This window comes from Telopea speciosissima, chromosome 2 (assembly GCF_018873765.1).
Source record: "Telopea speciosissima isolate NSW1024214 ecotype Mountain lineage chromosome 2, Tspe_v1, whole genome shotgun sequence".
Taxonomy (NCBI): Eukaryota; Viridiplantae; Streptophyta; class Magnoliopsida; order Proteales; family Proteaceae; genus Telopea; species Telopea speciosissima.
Genome location: NC_057917.1, coordinates 8,430,104 through 8,454,580, shown reverse-complemented (window position 1 = coordinate 8,454,580; position 24,477 = coordinate 8,430,104). Strand labels below are relative to the sequence as shown.

Here is a 24,477-nt window from a genome sequence, read left to right as displayed (position 1 = left end):
TCCTACCCCATGTCCTTTTGGTATGAAAGAACTCTCAAAAGAAAGGTATAGATGATAATGTAATAACTATCACTTTTGACACTAGCAGATGTAACTTTTCTTATGGTATTCTTCTAGAAATTATGAATGCCAAAGTTTTGACATGGCAGATATTTTCATTAGTTGTGAATCTTATGGAAAAATGATATTAAGACGAAGAAATAATCCAGAAACTGTATTACTTTAGTTTCCATTTCTTATTGTTAAATTTGAGAATCATGTAGCTTCATATAATAATGAAAGTCATTGGCCAGATTGTTATCTCAAGAATAGATGATAGTTTCTTATCAATTTATTTATTCTAGTTAGAGTGGTCTAAAGATTTGTTTCATCTTTCATGTTAAATGTCTCCATATGGCCAGAAACCAGTTCACCAATCATGATGCACATCAAGACTCACTGCCTCGTGTTCCATACGACTATACCCACTTTGCTTTTCCTACTCAAGAATCAATTGGGTTGATTACCTATTTTTTTCCTCTACCCTTGCTAGTTGTGATAAGAAACCTATTGAAAAAATTTCTCCCTTATATGCTTATTGTTATTTTATGTAGATACTTGGCTGTTAGACGTGATGCGTAGTAAATATGGTCAGAAAAAAGGACTCCTAATGTTCATTTCACCATGATATCTAATTTGTTTCCAGTGATCTATGGTTTAACAAACCAAATAGCTAATAACTAACTTCGCAGAATATGGGATTCAGAAAACCCTCAATTAAATCTTTTGAGAAAAAGTCAAACATGCCCTTTCCTTAACCAAACGTCATCACTCAAGATTCCAAATTTTTCTACTCACAAGAGCTACCAGATTCTCAAATACCAGATTGGACCACCTTGACCTTATTGGTGCTGACATCAACAATACATTCATGACATCAATGATTGTCTGAATCTCTTATTAAGTCATGGCTTGGTGATGCAGGTGCACTGCCTTGGACCAACCCAAACCCATTTGGGTACCATGTGAAGATGAACCAGGTCCATGGTTTTTTTGTGGGTTCAGTAGGATATTTAATTTATTTTTTATTAGGTTTTTAATTGGTTGGGATTTATCTTGTAATCTTTTATTTTAAATGGGCTACTTAGTGGTAGAGTCCTTTCAATACTTTAGTTTTAATAGGCTAATTAATAGTAGAGTTGATTTAGGAATTTAATTTTCAGTTTTAGATTACAATTAGGAGTTTTAATTTTGTTTAAATACCAGTTTGTAAACATGTAAATGGTAGATTTGATGAATAGAATTTTGAGTTTGTTTGTTGCTACCGGTGAGGTACAATGGATTAGCAATGGTTGTATGACCATCTTCTTCTTCTCCGCCCCCCCCCTCCCTTCTTCTTATGCGATTTCTTCTCTCTCCCCTGCAACTCTGATTTTTCCCAGCTTCCCCTCTTCTCCCAACCTGTCCTCCACCACTTGGATCTTTCAAAGAAAGCTCCTGTCTCAAAATTGAAATCTAGGTTTTATGAAGGTGAAAGAAAAAGAAGATGAGAAATGGAGGGGGAAAAAAAAGAGAGCTTGTAGGTCTGGTGAACTTGTCTTATATATAGGGGAATTGCCTAGATGTAAGTGTGCCCCAACTTAATAATTGAATAACAATCAGATAGAGCATCATTCAATACCAATAACACTTCTACACAGGAGTATTCTCAACCATTTCTCTTCCAAGTTAGACATTCTCCCTCCTCCCATGGTTTACTTTGAGCCAGATTTTTCAACCTCTATGTTAATAGTTCGGACGGTTTAGCAACGAACCAGGTGCACTTGATTTGACTGTCTTTCAGTCTAAATACCAACCAAAATAATGTTTTTGGCTCTTGTATCAACAGTTCCTACGGTTCTAGTTGTGCTGTATTTTAAAATATTGCATCTGTTAGTTTCTATGAAAATTATGATGATTTAATGTTAATTTGGTGGAACTAATACTTCGTCTACACTATTATAGAAGTTAGTGTCAACATTTAAATAATTAATGAAGCTTAATGTATTTAAATTTCACTGCCCCTGTTTCTAACTGTGTCATTTGAAAAAGAAAAAGGATAACCATTTTAAGTTGGAGGGCACGCCAAACTTCCATGTTTAACAATGTGAATTACATGTGCCTTCCCCTAGTATATTTATAAGAGTTGAGCATGGACTGTGGTAATGAAATATTTGGTTTCCCAATTCCTGGCTAGCAGGCTAGGTCTCAAGTCCCTATTTGGAGGTGAATTTTTTAGTCTTGATTTAACTTAATGATTAGATTCAACACCTGTGGTTTTTAAAGGCAGGTGAGACTCACACCTTGATGTCCTGAAGCACTCCTGGAGATGAGGCTTACCTATAGAAAATTGAGGGGTCATGTGTTTCATACATCAATCCAAAATAATAAAAATTATAAAATCAAGATTTTGTGTATTTTCTTTCTTTCTTTAATTTGAATTTCTCAAATTCGCTTGTATTTTTGTTTTTCTATGTTTCCTTTTTATATTTTTACTTTTTCTTATATATAAAAGTAATTAAATAATTTAGTTATTTTAACAAGGACATGCTTCTGAGGCTCACACTTGATGCTTTCAGGCTTATTCATGCCTTACAGAGTTTGAGAGCTCTGTTCAAAACTAATTATGCATTTCTATTAACAGGAAGATATTGGCCAAAGGTTGCTGAAGAACGTAGGAAAAAACCATATGCTATAACCCTTGCTGACAAAAATGCTCCAAATGAAGAAGTCTGGAGGCAGGTAATGTTTTGCCTCTCCTTTATTTGCCTCATATTTGTCTTGATGAGGACCAAATTGGTGATTAATCTTTTCTTTTTTTTTTGACTTCTGTTTTGACTGACACCTCCAATACTGCAGATTGAGGACATGTGCCGCAGCACAAGGGCCTCTGCTGTTCCGGTTGTTCCTGATTCTGAAGGTGACCACCATGTGCCTGTGGATATCTACTTCCTTTTCTGCATTTTAGTTTCTGTTTGATTGATGAATTTTTGTAGCTAAGTTAATTCCTTGTGGAGATTTGCTTACATGTCTTATGTTTAAAGTAAAGACATTTTGCCTCCTCGATGCTTTTGGAGTTCGATATTATGGCCAACCTGAAGATGAAATATGCATCCTTCTCTGCTTAGGAGAAACACCTTGTAAACAGATAATGCGTTTAAAGACTTTTAGAAGTTTCTGTACTCAAGTTTTGACCAAAGTTGCAAAGTAGGGGGAGTCCGTATTATCCTTGTCACTATGATGCATGGGAGATTATTATTTCATGTGATCTGTATATTATTTCCTATGTGAGGTTTTATCAAATATGCGTAACTTCACATGAAAAAATGTTAAACCACAAGGAAAAATAAAAATGTTCAGCTAAAGAATTTTGCATGATGTTGAAACGGATGAACTGCAAGACTAAACAAAGTTTGTTTGAGATGATCATATTAGAGAGTATGCAAATAATGGTGATTATGAGAAGATGAATGGCAGTTATATGTTCTAGACCAACAACGGCATGTGTCGGGATTAGTTTGGTATAGGGAATCTCTTACGAGTGAGAGGGAGGCTGAAACTAATGTGGGTTTTGGTATTGAAAATGGATTTGGAAACATAGGACTTAGCAGAAAAAGGAGCGGGATCAGTTTTACAGAGTCAGGTAGTTGGGAGTAGGTAATAATGGCACTGGTGGTGGTGGTGGTGGTGGCGATGGTGTTTGATGGTGCAGTACCATCACTTGTCAACCTAGAACTGAATATTTTGAAATTGATTCCCAAACCTGTGTCATCATTAAGGCGCTAAAATGAAAATTTTCCATGCATACTAATGTATTGATTCCCAAGACCTGTGGGGTGGGATGCTTCATTTGAAGCTTCTTATTTTGATTGGACTTCTTTAAACAAGTGGCTGAAGCTTTGCCCAGAGTGGGTCGGAGAGTGGGTGGCAGCTCAGTGCCCAGTGGGTCAGTCTGATCCATGAATACCGATAAAAATTACTTACCATTCTGTCCCTTTTACCTGTTGTAGCATGAGAGAGAGAATTCTGCTTTTTATTCTTACTAGCTCCCAATACCTGCTTGTCTCATGTAGTGTGGATGCCAGTTTTGTTCCTTTTTTCCATTGAGTCACATACATTATAGTGCTGATCCTTCATAATATCTCTTTAATGTGCAGGCACTCATTCAAATCCATTTTCTCTTGATGCATTAGCAGTTTTTATGTTCCGTGTACTGCAGAGAGTCAATCACCCGGTATTGGCAGTTCATTTGCCTTAGTTGTGTTGCAAATTTAGTCAACCATCAAATATGATTGATCTAATTTCTAATAATTTTGTTTTTCCTGGTGTCCAATTTTAAAGGGAAACCTGGACAAAGCATCTCCAAATGCTGGCTATGTCCTGTTAATGTTCTACAACCTTTACGAGGGCAAGGCATGATACATTGTGTTGCAATTTATATGTATATATACACACTTGTGCATGCATAACTTCCTCTAATCCATTTGCTTCTCTCTCTGCCAAAACTTTCCAGGATCGTCGAGAATTTGAGAGTGAATTGAATGAACGTTTTGGCGCACTTGTCAAGATGCCATTGCTCAAGACTGATATGTTAGTATACTAATATTTTCTGTCCAGACACTTAAGCTGTTCATAGACTACATGTTTCCATGCTTCATATCTCTGCAGTGACCTAGCCCCTTCCCTTATTAGACTGGAAGAAAAGAAATAATGTCTCCATAGGTGAGGGAACCAAAAAACACAGAACACATACATAGTTACACGTTGATGGTAAGAATATTATGTTGGAGTAATTCAGGCGTCTTCTTTCTCCCTATCTGTATATGAAGAAATAATGATAATAATGGCTTGTGTAGAGCAATGAGGCCTCCACGATTTATTTATAATAGTAAATCCATAAGAAACCAATTACAATTAGAACTCTAACTCTAACTAGCTGACTAGGCAACATAGTATAGCTAGGAATAGGAATAAACAACTAAATAGAAAAACAACCTCATGGGTCGACCATATATCATGGGTCGACCCATGTCTCACGGAAAGCCCATATTCCAACACTCCCCCTCAAGTTGGTGCATAAATATCTGTCATGCCCAACTTGCACTAGAGGTTGAAAAACTTTTCCACTTAATCCTTTTGTGAACACATCAGCCAATTGGTCTCCAGATTGCTCATAAGGAACGCAAATAGTCCCATTGTCCAAATTCTCCTTGATAAAATGACGGTCAATTTCAATATGTTTCCTCCTATCATGCTGCACTGGATTATGGGCAATACTTATTGCTGATTTGCTGTCACAGTAGAGTCGCAGAGGTAGAGTAATAGGAATGCTCAAATCTTGTAACAAGGTTTTGAGCCACAATAGTTCACAAATACCGAGAGCCATAGCTCTAAATTCAGCCTCTGCACTTGAACGGGCCACTACTGTTTGCTTCTTGCTGCGCCATGTAACACAATTTCCACCCACAAATGTACAGTAACCTGTGGTGGATTTTCGATCAGGGGAACCAGCCCAACCTGAATCAGTGTAAGCCTCAATCTGTAAATGATTATGACCGGATAATAACACACCTTTACCAGGTGCTGACTTCAAGTATTGTAAAATCCTGAGTACTGCTTCCATATGATTAGACCGAGGATCATGCATAAATTGACTGATAAGACTCACAGCATAGGCAATGTCAGGCCGAGTGTGAGATAAATAAATGAGTCGCCCGACTAACCTCTGATATCTCCCTTTGTCTACTAGTTCACCATCAGTGTCTCGGAAACGAGCATTTGCCTCAATAGGCGTATCAACAGGAGAACAACCTAACATGCCAGTTTCAGACAGAAGATCTAGAGTATATTTGGGTTGAGATAAGAATAGCCCTTGAGAAGAATGAGCCACTTCAATCCCTAGAAAGTAGCGAAGTATGCCTAGATCCTTGATCTCAAATTCCTTGGCCAAATATGTCTTCAACTTGAAATTTTCAGCTGGGTTATTTCCAGTTACAACTATATCATCAACATATACTATGAGGAGAGTTATAATGCTGTCTGATTTCTTGATGAATAAGGTGTGGTCTGCGTTGCTTTGTTTATAACCAAATGTCAACATTGCCGTCTGAAAGCAACCAAACCATATACGTGGTGATTGTTTCAGGCCATACAAATGGAGGAAGGCATTTTTAACATCAAGTTGCTGTAGACTCCATCCTAAGTTCTCAGCACAAGAGAGAATTACCCTGATAGTATTCATTTTGGCAACCGATGCAAAAGTTTCCAAATAATCTATCCCATATGTCTGAGTGAATCCGCGAGCAACCAGCCTTGCTTTAAAACGGTCAACAGTTCCATCAGCTTTCTGTATAATTACAAATACCCACTTGCAGCTAATAGTCTTCTTCTGTGGTGGAAGTGTGACAAGATCCCATGTACCACTCTTCTTAAGAGCTTGCATTTCTTCGACCATGGCCTCTTTCCACCTAGTATTTGCAAATGCCTCCTGCCAAGTCTGTGGTATAGAAACAGAGGTTAAAGAGGAAACAAAAACATGAAATGAGGGGGATAAAGACTCATACGAAACAACCTGTGAAATTAGATGTTGCGTACAAGACCTTTTTCCCTTCCTAAGAGCAATGGGTAGGTCAAGTGATGGATCAGAAATAATAAGAGAAGGATCTAAAGGATCAGAGATATTACCAGAGGAAGTGTCATTCGGTCCTGGTTCAGAGGAGAACTCTTGGTGTGGTAATACTGCAGTGGTGGGCTGTCTTTGCCCTTTTTTCTTTCTATAATACTGCTGATTAAAGTCTTTCTCTGGCTGTACCTACTGCTCCCCCTGGACATCATCATCTAAAGGTACATGGTAACCATCAATGGGTTCATCAAGAGGAGGTGGAATAGTAACCGGCACATCTTCTAGAGTAGGTGTAGACTCCCCCTGAAGAGGTGCTGAGGAGGGAAAGAAAGCCACCGCCTCATGAAAAACGACATCCATGGAAACAAAAACACGACGAGAGGTAGGGTGATAACACTTATACCCTTTTTGAGTAGGAGAATAACCAATGAAAATGCAGCGGAGACCATGAGGATCAAGCTTACCATGGGCATAGTGATTTCTAACAAAACAAACACACCCGAAAATCTTGGGCGGAATAATATATGAAGAAGACCCCTTTAAAAGATCAAGAGGGGACCTGTAGTCAAGGACCCGAGAGGGCATTCTGTTGATAAGGTAAGCAGTCGTTAAAACAGCCTCACCCCAAAAATGAGAAGGGACATGCATCTCAAACATAATAGAGCGAGCCACATCAAGGAGATGTCTATTTTTGCGTTCAGCCACTCCATTTTGGGGTGGAGTGTCAACGCAACTAGTTTGATGAATAATACCTTGAGTAGCAAGAAATAACTGAAATGCTCCATCGAAATATTCACGACCATTGCCACTCCGGAGAGTTTGAATGGTGGCCTGGAACTGAGTTTGAACCAAGCTATAAAAAACTTTAAAACAAGAAAACACTTCACTTTTGTGTCGCATTAAATAAACCCAGGTGGTGCGTGTGTGACAATCAATAAAGGTGACAAACCACTTAAAACCAGAAATAGAAGATGTACGTGAGGGACCCTAGACATCAGAATGAATCATAGAAAATGGTTTAGAACATCTTTCATTGGGACTAGAATAAACAGAACGAGTTTGTTTTGCAAAAACACAAGCCTCACATAATAAAGAGTGAGGATTACAATGCTGAAATAAAATAGGAAAAATCTTAGCTAATGTTCCTAAAGGTGGATGGCCCAATCGACGATGCCAACGATGCAGTTCAGATAAATGACGGTCAGCGGAAGTAGCAGTAAGAGCCTGTCCAGACTTAGCAGCAGCAGTACCAGAGATAAGATCATCGTCAAGCAAATAAAGGCCACCACGCATTTTACCAGTTCCAATCGTTTTCCCTGTCCCCAAGTCCTGAAAGACACAATGTGAAGGATAAAAAATAGCTTTACAATTTAGATCAGAGGTCAAACTTCGGATAGAAAGCAAATTAGAAGTTAGCTTAGGGACATGCAAAACAGAGGACAAAGATAAAGAAGGAGAGCAATGGATGGCCCCCTTCCCAGATACAGAGGAAAGAGAACCATCGGCTATCTTAATTTTATCTTTGCCTGAACAAGGAGAGTAACGAAAAAACAAATTAGATGTACCAGTCATGTGGTCAGTAGCCCCTGAATCAATTATCCAAGGATGAGATAATGCCAAAGCACACTGACCAGCAAAAGAAATACCTGGTTTGGAGAAAACAAGGTTGGATTCAGAAGAGGGAACCACAGTCGAGGTAGAGGTAGATGCAGATGAGGATGCAAGAGATCCAAAGTTTGTCATCATGCAACGAAAAATAGCAAGTTCCTCTGCAGAAAGGGTAGTAGTAGGGGCTGTTTCAGTAGCTTCAAAAAGGTGAGCCTGTGTGCCACCACGACCACGACCACGGCCTCGACCACGACCACCACTACGACCATCAGATGAATCAGATGGCCGACCATGCAACTTCCAACAATAATCCACAGTATGTCGTTCTTTTCCACAATGGGTATACTTAAGAGGTTCCTTCTCAGATGAGGAACGGGTACCAGTATTAGAAGAGCCACCCCCAGAGGAAATTAAAGCAAATCTCTCTGGCTGTGTAGTTGGTAACATGGTGGAACGACGAGTATCTTCCAATTGTATCAAAGAGTAGGCTTGCTCCAAAGTGGGAAAAGGTGAACGACTCAGAACTTGAGACCGAAGCTGATCATATTCCACATTAAGGCCAGTAAAAAAAGTGTATACTCTGAATTTGTCCTCCCTAAGCTGAAATTTGGTAATATCAGAAGGACAATCAAGCTGAAAGTTATCATAATAGTCAAGTTCCTGCCACAGACTACGAAGTTCACAGTAATATTCGGATAAGGTCAGTTCACCCTGTTTGGTTGCATGAATTTTCCGTTGAATATCATAAACTTGTGCATCATTCCCTACCTGGGAATAGGTACCCTTAGCAGCTTTACAAATTTTTGCGGCTGAATCAAGTAGTGTATAGCTACGGGCAATGGAAGGAGTCATTGCACTGAGAAGAAAAGACATAACAAGAGAGTTGCTTGAACTCCACTTGTCTTGTAATGAACCAGCCTCACTTGGCTTGACAGTGGTACCACAGATATATCCCTTATAACCCCTTGCATCAATGGAGAGAAAAACTGATGTGGACCAGAGTAAATAATTGGTGCCATCGAGCTTCACTGGGCTGACTGGAAAAGAGGGATAATCATGATGATTCCCTTGTGCAGTAATTTGACCAGTGGCCACTGTAGAGACTTCTGAATCAAGCATATTGATCACAAAAAAATCCAAAAACAGCCAAGAAAATTGCAGATATCGATTCCAAAAAAGTGCAGAAATCGATTTCTGCAAAAAAAATCTCGGCTTGTGATGGAATACTGGTTCTGCTTATGTATCATGCAGAAAAACTGAGAAGAACAAAAAATCTGCAGGAATGCTGGAAACCGAGAACTGCAGAAACAAAAAAATCTGTTGTGGCCGTAGGTCTACAACAAGAAAAAATACCTGCAGGTTTTTGAATAATCTGCAGGTCTTCGAAAAAATTGCAGGGCTTCAAAAATCTGCTGGTCTTCGAATAAAAAATTGCAGGTCTTCAAATAAAGCTGCTGGTCTTCATAAAAAAAATCTGCAGGTCTTCAAATATAAATAAACTGCAGAGCTTCAATCTTCAGACATGGATCTCACGATTGTTGGAGATCATAAAAAAAGAATACACGAAAGGAGGTAAGATTATGGGCAGGTACTAGATCATTATGATATCACCTCAAAGTACCGCCTCCATAAAAGAAGAAGAAGAGAAGAGAGAAGGCTTTAGGGTTTCGGGGGTTTAGGGTTTTAGGAAGGGGAAGATGAGTGGGAGCAGAATTCAATCTCAAGTAGAGAGATCGATATTGGGATGTGAGAATTATCTCTCAGGTATCGTTTTCAGCTCTGATACCATGAAGAAATAATGATAATAATGGCTTGTGTAGAGCAATGAGCCCTCCACGATTTATTTATAATAGTAAATCCATAAGAAACCAATTACAATTAGAACTCTAACTCTAACTAGCTGACTAGGCAACATAGTATAGCTAGGAATAGGAATAAACAACTAAATAGAAAAACAACCTCATGGGTCGACCATATATCTGTTAGAGTTGATAGTAAATATGTATCAGGGGTAGTTCAGGAACTAGACTTCTAACTAGTTCCCTTATTATGTATTTTTAACTTTTTATGTCTTTTTACCTTTTACCTCCCTAGGGAGGTGATTGTAATACTTTTAGTAATTCTATTTGAGCAATATAGGTGGGTTGGAGAAGTCTCTCTAACACACAACTTTGAACCGTAACTCTCTCTTCTTCCCTCTCTTGTCTCCTTCTTCTCTAACATCTTCCTTCCTTCTCCATTGTTTCCCTAATCTGAAACTCAACTTGGTATCAAAGCTGGTTGGTTTGAGAGTCATATTTGGTTGCTCTTCTCTATTCTTTTCTTCTCTTTGGAATCCTAGGATTCAAAGGGTTTCAAAGAGAAGCTACCAATGTAAAAAATCTGTGGTATAGAAGTATGAAATAGGTTGGAAATAACCTACTCATCTGTTTGGAGGTGTTCTTTGAGCTTGGTAGAAGCTATTATGAAGTTTTGAAGCCATTCCATCACCTGCAACTATTACCGCCAGCTTCAAGTTCGAGCCCCTGGTTCTCTCTCTCTCGGCCTTGGTTTCACCTTGGAATGGCTCCATAGAATCGCCCAAGGGTGTTCTTTTCATCCCATCGGCCTTGGTTTCAATCTTCCACTCTTGCTTGAGCAGTACTCTCTTTCGTGGAATCTCTGTTTACGCCTAGGTAATATCGGGACTGCAATTTCTCTGCTCCTCTTGTTTCTGCCCATCTGGACTGCTATGTATTGCTGCCTTTGCTGAGAAATGTTTAACATCAGCCTGTGTGAGGGCCTTAAGATTGTTTCAGATATGTTATTTCTTGGTGAATGCTAGGGTGAAGCCCCTTTTTCCTGCTTTTTCCTTTACTTGTGCCTCTACTGATGCCTTTACTTGCTTGGTTACGTGTTATCGGACTGTTTGGAAGTTTTTTTTTATTTGGGTAGAGTGTGTACTCCCACTTGAGCAATGGCTGATTAGAGATTTCGGGACCTGGTATACCTGTCCCTTCTCCTCAATTTGCCTATGAAAGCACACAGTTTCAGCTTTCCTTTGTGAAACTTGATGAGACAAATTACTTGGACTGGTCACATTCCGTGAAACTTTCCCTTAGGAGCAAAGGGAAGCTTGGGTACATCACAGGTGCTATCAAGCCTCCAGAGCCGAATGCACCTACTTATGAGAAATGGGAGACTGAGAACTCTACAATCATGACATGGTTGATCTTCTCCATGAAGCCTGAGATTGGGAGAAGATTTATAAGAAAGGAGACTGCCAAGGCCATCTGGGATAGTGTCTCTCAGGCCTATGACAGAGTGGGTGACTCTGCCAAAGTGTATCAGCTGCACCAAAAGATTCATTCCATGCGGCAAGGGGACAGAACTATCTCTGAGTACTATCATGCCTTCCTTAGTCTTTTGGAAGAATATGACCACTACCGGGACCTCCATTTGATTAACCCGGCGGATGAAGCGAAGGTGTATCAGACCTTTGAAAGGGAGCGGGTGTTTACTTTACTTGGTGGTCTGAACCCAGACTATGAACCCATCCGGCTCCAACTCTTAGGCCGATCTCCTCTTCCATCTCTTAGTGAGGTCTGTAGTTACCTACAGAGTGAGGAGACTCGCCGTGTCACTATGGACTCCACATCAGCATCATCTCATGACAAGTCAGCTCTCAATTCCAGTTTTTTTCGAGACACCCTTGGGGGTAGTAGAGGCCAAGGGCCCACTCGTGAGGCAGCCAGGTGTAGTAGAGACAATTGGTGCCATGTGGAGTTGGGAGAGACAGGTTTAAATGTGATCACTGTGGGAGAACTGGGCACACCAAGGATAGGTGTTGGTCCCTTCATGGTCGCCCCCCTAGCACACGTAGTCGTGGTGGTCGTAGAGGGGAGCTCGAGCTCGCTCCGTGACGACTCGGCGGATGCTCCACAGGATGATCCTATCTTGGTTGACACGATCCGCCGGATTATAGCCCGATTGAGCACATCTCCTGCATCTACCGTGGCCAGCTCATCTTCGTCCTCGGCCTTGCAGTCTCCGCTACGCCTCATGCAGCCGATCTTGGGTCTGACTGCGTGCCACCGACCACACGATGAGTATGTCCTCTACTTATGATACCTATACCATTTGCTCTGTAAGGATAAAGTCGGGATAGGCGATGGATCCCTTTCCTCGATATCCGGTAAAGGTAGTATCCCTGTTACCTCCTTTATTTCCCTTACCTCGATTCTTCATGTTCCTAACCTTCTTGTTAACCTTTTATCCTAAGTCACTGACTAAATCCCTCAATGTTGTGTCACCTTTTTCCTTCTCACTGTCTCTTTCAGGATTTGGTGACGAAGAGGATTATTGGTAGCGGACGTGAGGAGAAAGGCCTTTACCTTTTTATCCTAGTGTACCTGACTCGATCCCTATGTGTGTGGACGTGATGACATGATAGTTCAGCGAGTCGTTATGTTATGGCATCGGCGTCTAGGCCATCCATCTTTTGTTGTAATGAGGAAACATTTACCTCACTTATTTTCTTCATTGCATCTTCCCATGTTTTTGAATGTGAACCATGTATGTTGGCCAAACATTGTCGCTCCTCTTATCTATATCATGGTAATAGAACTGCTGCTCCTTTCCATATTATACATACTGATGTTTGGGGACCTTCTCCCACTACTTCTTTATTTGGCTTTCGTTACTTTGTCTCTTTTGTTGATGATTTTTCTCGTGCCACTTGGACTGTTCTTCTAAAAAATAAGAGTGATGTTTGTGAGGCATTTCAGAATTTTTATCAAATGATCCTTACTCAGTTTGATACTCGTATCAAAGTTGTCCGGTCTGATAAAGGGGGAGAATATATGTTTAGTGGTCTCCAAGCTTTCTTTACTAAGAATGGCATTCTCCATCAGTTAGCGTGTGTTGACACACCCCAACAAAATGGGGTTGCTGAGAGGAAAAATCGCCATTTATTGGAGGTCACCCGTAGTCTCTTGTTTGGTATGCATGTTCCCAAGACTTTTTGGTCTCCTTTGCTCTTCTCTTGCTTCTTTCCTCATCAATCGCATGCCAACCAAACTTCTTGGTTTCAAATCTCCCTTAGACATCTTATCTCCACAGTTTCGCTTTCTCTCTTCCTCCTAAAATCTTTGCTTGTTTGTTATGTGCATGTTAACAAATCACATCGCACAAAACTTGATCCCAAAGCCCTCAAGTGTCTTTTTCTTGGCTACTCTTCTACTTCTAAAGGTTCTGGTGCTACCATGCTTCTTCTCGGGTGCTTTACCTCTAAAGATGTCACCTTCCTTGAATCTATTCCTTTTTTGCCCCATCTCATCCTCTTGAGGGAGAATTGTGGGAATGAACAGTCGCGGATTCTCTCCATTACCCACTACCTATCTCTCCCTTTATGTTTGACATTGGGAAGTCCGTGAATCTGGATGATGTGCATCGATTCGGTGGTTACGTATGCGCCGAGTGGTCTAGTAAGGAGAAAGATTACCACATTACATACGAGAAAAGGTGAAGGCTTGCATAATGAAAGAAAGAAGACCTACGAAGAGTCCTCTTTGGATCCGGATCCACAACCGAGATCCACTCTTCTAACTCAGAGTGATCTCCCTTCTCCTTCTTTATGTGATTTAGACCTCCCTATTGCTGTTCATGCAAAGGGAAAAGAGCTTGTACTAATCCTATAGCCCAGTTTGTTTCCTATGATGCTCTTTCTCCTACAGTCTTGCCTTTATTCTTCCTCTCTCTTTTACTCCCAAAAATGTTATTGATGCTATGTCGACCCAAAATGGAGACAAGCTATGTCGAGAAATGATGGCACTTGAGAAGAATGGTACTTGGCAATGGTGGATCTTCCTAAGGGACGTGTCCCTGTTGGATGCGAGATGGGTCTACACAATCAAGTACAAATCTAATGGGAGTGTTGAGAGATACAAAGCGAGGTTGGTGGCTAAGGGATACGATCAAGTCTATGGAATTGACTATCGGGAGACATTTGCTCCGGTTGCCAAACACAACTCAATTAGAGTTCTTTTGTCATTGTCGCCAATAAAGAATGGCCATTATACCGATTGGATGTGAAGAATGCCTTTCTCCATGGGGATTTGGAAGAGGAAGTGTACATGCAAACTCCTCCAGGCTTCAAACGCCATCAAAGGGAAGGTGTGTCTCCTCAAGAAGGCATTATATGGTCTCAAACAGATCACCAAAGGCATGGTTTGAGCGCTTTCGGCAAGCCGTTCTAAAGAATGGATATTCCCGAGCAGTGATCATACTCTCTTTACTAAGAGGGGCCATGGTACCATTACACCCTTATTGTTTATGTTGATGATATTGTGGTCACAGGAGATGATATAGTTGAGATAGATAACCTGAAGAGTTACTTGGCACGACAGTTTGAAATTAAAGACTTGGGTCCCTTGAAGTATTTCTTAGGCATTGAAGTATCAAGGACCAAGAAAGGAATTAATATATGTCAACGGAAGTTTGTTCTTGACTTGTTGACAGAGACTGGAATGTTGGGCTGCAAACCAGCCAATTCTCCTATTGAGCAAAATCATAAACTAGGAGAAGATTGTGGTTCTTCTCTAGTGGATGCGGGAAAGTACCAAAGGCTAGTGGGGAAGCTTATCTATCTTGCCATGACACGTCCAGATATCTCCTATGCAGTGGGAGTAGTGAGCCAATTCATGCATGCTCCCAAGAGTGGCCACTTGGATGCCGTTTACCGTATTCTTAGATATTTAAAGTCTTCTCCAGGGAAAGGATTGTTGTATGCCAGACATAACCACTTGAAAGTGGAAGGTTTCACAGATGCTGATTGGGCTGGCTCCATTACAGACAGGAGATCCACTTCCGGTTATTGCACCTTTGTTGGGGGTAATTTGGTTACATGGAGAAGCGAAAAACAGCATGTTGTAGCTAGATCCAGCGCAGAGGCAGAATTTAGAGCTATGGCCCATGGAGTTTGTGAACTTATATGGTTGAGAAGACTTGTTCAGGAACTGGGATTTGACATCGAGGTCCTATGAGACTCTCTTGTGATAACAAGGCAGCCATCGATGTGCCCACAATCTGTTCAACATGACCGAACCAAGCACATAGAGGTTGATAGACACTTCATCAAGGAGAAGATAGACTCTGGCTGCATTTGTACTCCCTTTGTGAAGACTGGTGATCAGTTGGCAGATATCCTCACCAAAGCTCTTGGCTCTCCTCAGTTTAATATCCTTCTAAGCAAGCTGGGAATGCATAATATATATTCTCCAGCTTGAGGGGGAGTGTTAGAGTTGATAGTAAATATGTATCAGGGGTAGTTCAGGAACTAGACTTCTAACTAGTTCCCTTATTATGTATTTTTAACTTTTTATGTCTTTTTACCTTTTACCTCCCTAGGGAGGTGATTGTAATACTTTTAGTAATTCTATTTGAGCAATATAGGTGGGTTGGAGAAGTCTCTCTAACACACAACTTTGAACCGTAACTCTCTCTTCTTCCCTCTCTTGTCTCCTTCTTCTCTAACATCTTCCTTCCTTCTCCATTGTTTCCCTAATCTGAAACTCAACTATATCATGGGTCGACCCATGTCTCACGGAAAGCCCATATTCCAACAGTATATTTATTTTGGTCTTTTGATATCCAGACAATAATAGTAGTTGATTCCATTTGGTTATTCGTTCCACCACAGTAGGGGCCGTGGCAACGATTGCTCGTTATGATGGTAAAATAACTGGCTGCTACCACTGAATATGTGGGTTCAAGTCCACGGGCAACCATTTCGTACAAAATATGCCAAAGGTTAATGGAACGATCCAAATCCACCCCTAGGCCCCACAAAAGTGAGACTCGCACCAGGTTACGGACAGGGTTTTAAAATGTGGAATTGGAGACGGAATCAATCTTCGATCCAAAAGATGGAATTTCCAGGGTTTTTGGGTGTGAATCGGCCAATTCAACGATTCGATTCTCGATTCTTAGAACCCTTTTTATGGACCTTTACCATTCTACATATCCTGAAAACCATAAGAGCTTGTTCCTGTTAAGAACTGGCTCACTTCTACCAACTTCTTGTGCTTATAAACATTAAAATAGATTGTTAGGGTTGAACCATCACCTCCTCATTGTTCTATGGGTTAGTCACAAATGCTAGTTCAAGCTGTGGGATGTTAACTGGTTACCATTTTGAGATTTGGCATTGCTATACCAGTCCACATGAGTTTAGTTCTCTAGCTGTACTGAGAAAACATGGAACAGAAAATAGGACCACAAAATATTGGTACTTGTTTCTTCATGTTGGTGATTCCTTCCTCTGGCAAAGATGATAACGAAGCTTACATTATATGTAAACACTACAAAAAGAAAATGAACCAACTCTCGCTAGCACCTCCGAGAGTTTGGAGGCTGTCAGACTATAAACTTCACAAATAATAGAAGCAAAACCTGAATCTGGAAACTGATGGAATAGGTAGGCATTATTTTTTAATAGACATGTATACCTGTGCTACTTGCTGTTCATCCTTCAGTATCCTGCTGCTTCTTTTGCTTCTGAGGCATCTCCTCTATTATTGGGCCTATAATATTCCATGGATTAACAGTGATCTGGTTCTTTTTAAAGTAACAAAGAGTCAAAGACAGACCAGTCCAATAGATGATAAAATCATTTAACTGAAATTTGTTTTAGGCTAAGCTCTCAGCTTTAGTCTTTTATATGTTACTTACTGATAATCTGTAGATTTACAGAACGAAGTAAAGAACCACATGAATTGCATTGAGTTACCAACTCCAGTATCATAGCATTTATAATACCTATCTTCCTTCTTGGTAATATTCTGCTTTATGCTTTATTTGATTCTTTCGTGTTACTTGTATTAAAGCTACTTTGATTAATTAGTTCTGATATTTCTCAAATTTGTGATCGGATTTAAGTAGTGTAGTCATCATTATTTTCTGTTTTAGATAGAGATATATATTGAACTTTCTACAATAGCAATGCACATCATAGCTGTCACGGCATCTAGGCGAACCAAGGTGGTCGAGGGGGTCAAAAAATTAAGGCAACACCAACAAGGCGCCCATCCAAAAAAATGTGCCTGGACGCCTTGAGGCCCTTGACAACTATGATGCACATCTTCATGTCCTATTGTATGGTCAAATCACCAACCAATCATCTCAGCCTTATGGCTTCATTCCATTCGCTATTTCTGATTCATTCTAGTGAATCTAGGAATCAACTACAACATTGACCTCCAAATTACAACATCTGTACAACTCTCCTAAATTCATTTCTTTTTTCCTTTGGTGGTTGTGGGAAGGGAAGTCATCAGAAAATCTTTGAGGTCAAAGTTTGCTCAGAATGCCAGGTGATTGACATTTGTGCATTGAATGCTGTTTCTACTTGCTATGACTCTACAAGAGTTTCAGTCTATAGACATGAGGTGCACTGTTTTTTCCCCTGATCATTGGGATCATACTCGGTATGATCATGGGGTTCTACTGACCATATTATTCTAATTATATATTAGAGCTTTTCTTCTCCTGTTCTTTGAGGTTACTGTTCTAAGCTGAATCTCCATGTAAAAAGGTAACTGAATTGTATTAGATCATTAACTGGTCCACATTACTACTAAAGTCATGAAATCGTGTATACTCAAATCTTGTAAGACAGATTTTTGTTCCTTCCCAAAGAAAAAAGGGGATTCGAGTAAAGGAGATGCATAGTCTTACTGCAAATCAGCATTGTAGATATCAATTGTGAGATGTTCAGGAAATTTGTGCATAAATTTTATTGACAAACAGCTTTAGGCAATAGATAAACTTTATTACTGTCCACTTTCAACAACCATAAGCCATCCAGTATGATGGTTCAACACTTGGAAATTATATTCTTACTGGTAAATTGTGGTGTTGGTTCTATGGGTGTTTAGTTGTGTCGGTTCTTTAGGGGTAATGTTTTTCTTTCTTATTTCTGTCTACACTTGGACCCAGTCCTTATTTGTAATTGTTGCTTGGATGTTAATATAAATAGATCCTCCCAAGTCCCACCCACGGTTCGAGTATTCTGCTGATTACTCAAACCATGGGCAGTGTTCTTTCTTCTTCTCTTCTCTCTTCCTTGTATCCAGGTATTGATTCAGGTTCTGTTATTGTCACACTTACAACTTAGCTCTTGCTTTTGAGATGATGCATTATTGGGACTTGAACTGTATGCATTTCTTTGTTACTTTACTAAAAACACACTTGTTGAATTCTACTTTTCTCAATAAGTATTTTCCTTGATTTTTCCTATTTAGTCCTTTAGGCTCTTCTCAACATAGCATTAGTACTGCCTATTTTTATTTTGTAACAAATTATAAAGTTTTTTGTCTGCAGGAGTCCTTTACCTGATCCTGTGAAATCTATACTGGAGGAAGGATTAAGTCTATATAGGCTTCATACCAAAAGGCACGGAAGGTAATTGACTGAGGCTAGTCACTGTGTTTTCCTTTGTACAATACGAATCAATGGTCTCTCAGGAGGCTTTCGTTGTCTATGATTTGCTGTTATCTGTTGGGTATGGTTTATTGAAATGTTTCATTTTTTTATTTTTTTTTTTGGTGAATAAATATATTAACAAACCCCAGGAGGGGGCAGGGGGGAAAAGGGGGGGGATATACAAAGGGGAAAAAGGGGGGGGGGGAGAGAGAGGAAACACAAAATCAGGCCATCCTTAAGTGGTTGGAGGCTGCAAGAGAGAACTGTCTAAGCCCCAGGTAACAACAATATGCCTATTCCTTGGGGAGTCAAAAAAGGGATTATGGGAGCAAAAGGTGAGCTTGGAGGAGACACCAAATGAGATGGCTTTCCAAATCGAATCAAAGGAACGAGATTTGGAAGTCCATCTTCTAAGATTCCTTTCCATCCAAATGTGATATATAGCAGAGCCAAAAACTAGCTTTCCAACTGTGTCATAGATAGTGCTGCCTTTGAAGATCTTGATCACCCAGTGCCATTCTCTATCAAAGGATAAGTGTCTCCTGCAACAGGGCTAAATGGACAAGAGAGCTTTTTTCGAGATGGTGGAGGAGAAGGGGCAGGCAAAGAGATGTTTCATTTTGTTAAGCAACACATATGAATGCAATTCATTATGCCTGGTATATAACTTCTCTACTCTAGGTGCTTCACATTCAGTGCATTGAAATAACTTCCAGAACATAACCCGTAAAAATTTCTTTCGAGGAATGGGTTATAGACCGGTTATTTCTCAAAAATGAATATATCTTGATCAGGATGCAAGTGACACAAATAAATGTAGAACAAGAAGCACCCACCTGCTGACATTGTTCTCCAGCCTAGAAATAGCATGAAACAAAGAAGAGACCATTAATCATATACAAATCTAGTGTATTGTCCTCTAAAGAAAGTCAATCACGTGCAAACCAGCTCACCGCAATTGAGCCAACCAAGTATTTAAACTTGCTGGCTATATTCTTTAATAACCCATCTCAAAGCAGCTCATGTTAACACCAAAGCTTTAACGACAAACTGCACCTACACGCTCCTCTAAACCCAAAGTTGATAGTGCCTTATCCTTGAACCGCTTTTTTTTGGCAAGATTCTTTGTGCTTGAGAGCTCATAGGATGCCCCACTTCTGTTTTGTGTATATACATGTTTATTTATGTGTGGTTACATTGATACCCTTATTATCTCCGCTTTGGTTTCTCAAGTATAGTCAGAGAACCATGAGAATGTGAAGTTGTCTTTATGTGAAATTAGGCGAGATGGGTAGCTAAGTGTTTGTTTGTCAAGGATTTGTGATACTAGAACCTCCCCATCAAGTATCTGATGCTTTGATCTTTTATAAAGATGAAACAGATAAGGTTTAATGAAATTTTTAAGTCTCTTTATATAAATGATGTAACAACATAAGAAGAGAGTTGAAGAATTGCAAGCTGCTGCATAAGTGGAAACCCTAGAATGGTGAGTGGTTATTTCTTTGATTCTTTTCTCTATTTGGGTTTCTTTATTTCCCTCCTTTCATTCTCCGCTACTGGTTCTTTCTTATTCTCCCCTCTTGAGCATGCCAGATTATCTAGTTGAGTATAATCTGTAATCTGTTTCTTTCCCTTGAATCAATTTGTATGTTTCAGCGTAACAAATCATCAATTGCTTATACTTTCTTCAGTGCATGTCATAGTTGGGGACTGGTTTCCATAATATCAGATGGTGACTTCTTAGATTAAAGTTGGATTCAGTCTTCTGCGTGCGGCAGCCCTCAAATCATCTTTCTCGTTCCGATTCATCTTCCCATCAATTCTCTCTTTATTCTTATAACCTTTGTCTTTACTCTTTAGGGCATCCTGTTATTAATTCCCAGATTCCTATAACTTTCCTACTCTGTTTTCTGTTTTAAAACCATTAGTTCTGATTTTCCCCCTCTTCAATCTGCCTTCGATATGTTTGATGGAACTCTTGTTAGAATAGGCCTTTGCCACCATATATTAGGTTTCATCTAATCTGTCCTTCACCATGTATTGATGCTTATGCTGAACCTTTAAGCCCGATGGGTCTGTGAGGAGTTAATGGAGAACAGGGGCCATCAAGGTTGAATGCTTCAATCGATTAGATTATGTTTCCCCTGGTTTGAATAACTGTGGTGTATTTTTAGACAAAAGTTTATCTGAGCTGGCAATTTATTTAGGTTGGGTTGGTAACAATTTTGTCAAGAGATAAACAGGAAGTAGAAGGGACTTGTTTTCCTACACTAGATTTAGATTCTAGGTTTAGGTTGGTGACAATTGAGAGTAGGAGCAGGTTAAGGTTCTCACTGGCACTTGCTAATCCCAAACCCCTATCCATCTATAAATGCAAGTTTGTTATAACATGTGGCTACAATCAATATTTTGGCTTCTTGAAGTTTTCAATTGAAGGCCCTACAATCCTCCTTTTATTGACATTTTGCACTTTGCACTGTATTTCTTTAACTTAGATTGGAATCCTCCAAAGGATCATATGCAAAGGAGTGGGCTATATGGGAAAAGAAATTACGGGAAATTTTATTTGGGAATGCTGAGTATCTCAATTCTATTCAGGTTAGTATGTGCATTTTTTGTTGCTTATTTACACCATTTTTCTTTGGCAGTGTACCAACAGGCATTGGCTGTTTCAATATCTGTAGAACCCTGCCTCCAAAAAATAATAAATAAAATGAAAAAGATATCTTACTTGCAGTCAGATGGCTTGATATTCTGAATTGAATGCTGGACTCTCATTGATCCTTTCTCTACTTGAATGTGCCATTCCCAGGTCCCTTTTGATTATGCAGTCAAACAAGTGTTGGAGCAACTAAAAACCGTTGCAAAGGGTGATTTTTCAGTGCCCAATACTGAGAAGAGGAAGTTTGGAACCATAGCTTTTGCGGCTGTCACCTTACCTGTTACAGAAATCAGGAACCTCCTCAACAATGTAAGATGTCTACCTCTCTTTCAGTTGCCAAGTTGGCCAAAACCCACACTGATATTGATTCCTAGTTTCTGTAGATTTTCAAGTGATACTGTTCAACTTTTCCAGCTTTGGCTTAAAAAGCCCCAACAAACCCAATGAGGGAAGTTGCCTGTTGGTACAGATTAATGATAGGATGGTATACGTTGCTGGCTCTAGATCTCTATGCCTAGATAAATGAAAGTCTGGTATAGGCATGAATACTGAGAAAGTTTTAACAATGTATAGGCTAGACAGAACACTGATTTTGTAAACTGCTGGGCCATTGGACCAAACTATTTAGGGCCCAGCAACATACTGATTTCTAGTGTTTTGAGTCGATGCCAAGGCTTGAAAATTGCTATATTTCCCACTTGGTTGAAGCATCCAGATTAGGATTAGGGAATCCTGTGCTGCGTGGCCCAGGTCGGTAACAATCCTGGGGCAGCCCAAGGGTGTCAACCTTAAGCCAGCCCATTTCAACCTCATGCTGGATTTCCCAACCCTAGCTCAGTCTGACTAACCTAGTTTTTCTTATTTTGGGTTTGGCTGGTCCGGTAATATTTTCTTGTTAGATAATGTATAATGCTTCCATCCTGCCATGTTATGCTGAATCATGTAATCTTATATAAATAGTGCACATCAATCATTTAATATATACTAAATGCATATGAATATAATATGTGAAATCACATCACACAGTTTATACATCTGTATTACATAGTACTTACTATTTGTTATGTATTAATACGTAGCCTAGGTCTTGTACAACATGACTTCGAATAGAGTTGATTGGAGGTCTAGGATCCATGTAGTCGACCCCATTTAGTTGGGATAAGGCTTTGTTGTTGTGTATGGATTAATATGTGCTGCTTGTACATATGAGGTTGGAACCAGGCTGGGCCGTGTATAAACCAGGCTAGATTGATCTGTCTTGGGTTATTCTTGGACCCTGCACCTCTAACCAGGATTACATAGTGCTGTCCAAATAAACATAAAGAAAAATGATGAATACTGAGGCTGGGATTGCCAGTGCCGGTGGGAGGGGGAGGGGGAGGGGGAGGGGGAGGGGGGGGGGGCGCATTCTTTTTCTGGTCTGGTTTTGGAAGAAAATTTTGATGAGATAAATTCTCAATAGCTGTCCTGAAGTACTCCTTTGGTGTTTGGAGAATATATTATACACCTTCCACAGAAAAATGAAAAAATGTGAATTGAAAGTTTAGGAGCCTCAAATGAGGAGTCATGTTTACTTAGTGATATTTGTACATCATTGGTTGCTTCCTTCTGCTGCTGAAGCATTCTGATTGCATGCTGCACGCATGCAGTGGTATTTGGGCATCTGTAGGAACCATAATAACCTCCTCTCTTCCCAAGGATTTTCTGAACGAATCAAGGTGCCTCAGCATCATATCAAAACTCACAGGAACAAAAAACTTCATCCTGGTTGTAGCTTTTAACTTTGTCTGATGTAGTATTACAACTTTCTTTTCTTACTATTTTCTCAATCTCCAAGCAGTTAGCTGTGAAGAATCCGAAGGTTGAAGCTTTCCTCAAGGGTAAGGATATGGAGAACAGCCTAAAGAAGGCTCATGTAACTCTTGCTCACAAGAGGAGCCATGGTGTCACTGCTGTCGCTAGTTATGGTATGTACCTCCATCGAGAGGTACCTGTTGATTTTACTGCATTGTTGTTCTCTGATAACTTGGCTGCCCTAGAAGCCCACCCTGGCTCTGTTGATGGTGAGAAGATAACTTCAAAAAACCAGTGGCCCCATGTGACCATATGGACTGGAGGACTTGCAGCCAAGGAAGCCAACACACTACCACAGCTGCTTTCAGAGGGGAAAGCAACTCGCATAGAGATCAACCCACCTGTCACCATCCCAGGGTCTTTGGATTTTTATTAAGCTTCTTCAAAGTTTTATTACTATATAATCTGGATGGTTCTTGTGGTGGCCTCCAAGATCAGTATCATCGTATGGCATTGTTACTCTCTCCTTGGGTTTTGAGGACATGAGATAAGGGAATAGGTATGGCCTGCCATGGAGAAGAGAAAATCTTCTGTTGGAAATTAAGCAGTTTTGCTCCGAGTTTATGTACATTTGCGATATTTTACATGAATTTTTTCTTCCATGTTAAACTTTCCTACTGTCTATAATGGTTCTTTTTTTAACAAACAAAAAAAAAAAGTTCCACGAATATTTTTTTTTCTTTTTCGTTTTTTTTTTCAACCTATGTGAAAATTGAAAAATCATGATTGTACATTTACTTTGAATTGTAAAGAGAGTTTTAAAACATATTAATTCCGATCTAAAGCGATTGGTTCGATAACAATCATGGATTTAGTAATTGATATGTGGTACGACCAATAGGGTAGTGCCATGTGGTATTGGGAGTGTCACATTAAAGTTTAAATAAAGAAAAAAATTGATAAACAAAAAAAATTTAAATAACAGATAGATATTGGCATTGGCTAATACCGGTGCGAATTCCGATACCAATTACTAAAACCATGAACCCAATTCCTTAAGGGTAAGGTGATCATAGGATTGTTAATTTAAGCCTACGAGCGCCAGTAACAACTGCAGTCCTTATTTGGGTATGGGGTACCTTATTGGGAGGCCTTGGTCGGAGACTTGGAGGTGGTTATAGTTACTGGCTCAATCATAGTTGGGATACGTACTAGGTTAGTTATCGGAGGTCCTGAGGCAACCACACATCAAGAAAATATTGAAGGGTGAAAAAGGAGTTGTTGAAGGATAAGAGAAAAACCAGTTCCTTCT

At 39.8% G+C, this 24,477-nt stretch overlaps 1 protein-coding gene across 2 annotated transcripts in view; it reads left to right on the top strand.

Annotated features, from left to right (window-relative positions):
- Positions 1 to 23,793, top strand: part of LOC122650344 (tRNA ligase 1) — a 110,037-nt gene extending 86,244 nt beyond the window's left edge. The window contains exons 19-27 of one of the 2 annotated variants that reach the window (XM_043843745.1): positions 2,663 to 2,760; positions 2,878 to 2,938; positions 4,176 to 4,252; positions 4,360 to 4,431; positions 4,532 to 4,607; positions 18,604 to 18,688; positions 21,205 to 21,307; positions 21,522 to 21,680; positions 23,212 to 23,793. In XM_043843745.1, the coding sequence (XP_043699680.1) occupies positions 2,663 to 2,760; positions 2,878 to 2,938; positions 4,176 to 4,252; positions 4,360 to 4,431; positions 4,532 to 4,607; positions 18,604 to 18,688; positions 21,205 to 21,307; positions 21,522 to 21,680; positions 23,212 to 23,601 (1,121 nt within the window). In that variant the 3' untranslated portion in view covers positions 23,602 to 23,793. Of the gene's footprint in view, positions 1 to 2,662; positions 2,761 to 2,877; positions 2,939 to 4,175; positions 4,253 to 4,359; positions 4,432 to 4,531; positions 4,609 to 18,603; positions 18,689 to 21,204; positions 21,308 to 21,521; positions 21,681 to 23,211 lie in introns of both variants that reach the window. The other variant, XM_043843746.1, reaches the window with a different exon arrangement.
- The last annotated feature ends 684 nt before the right edge of the window (positions 23,794 to 24,477 follow it).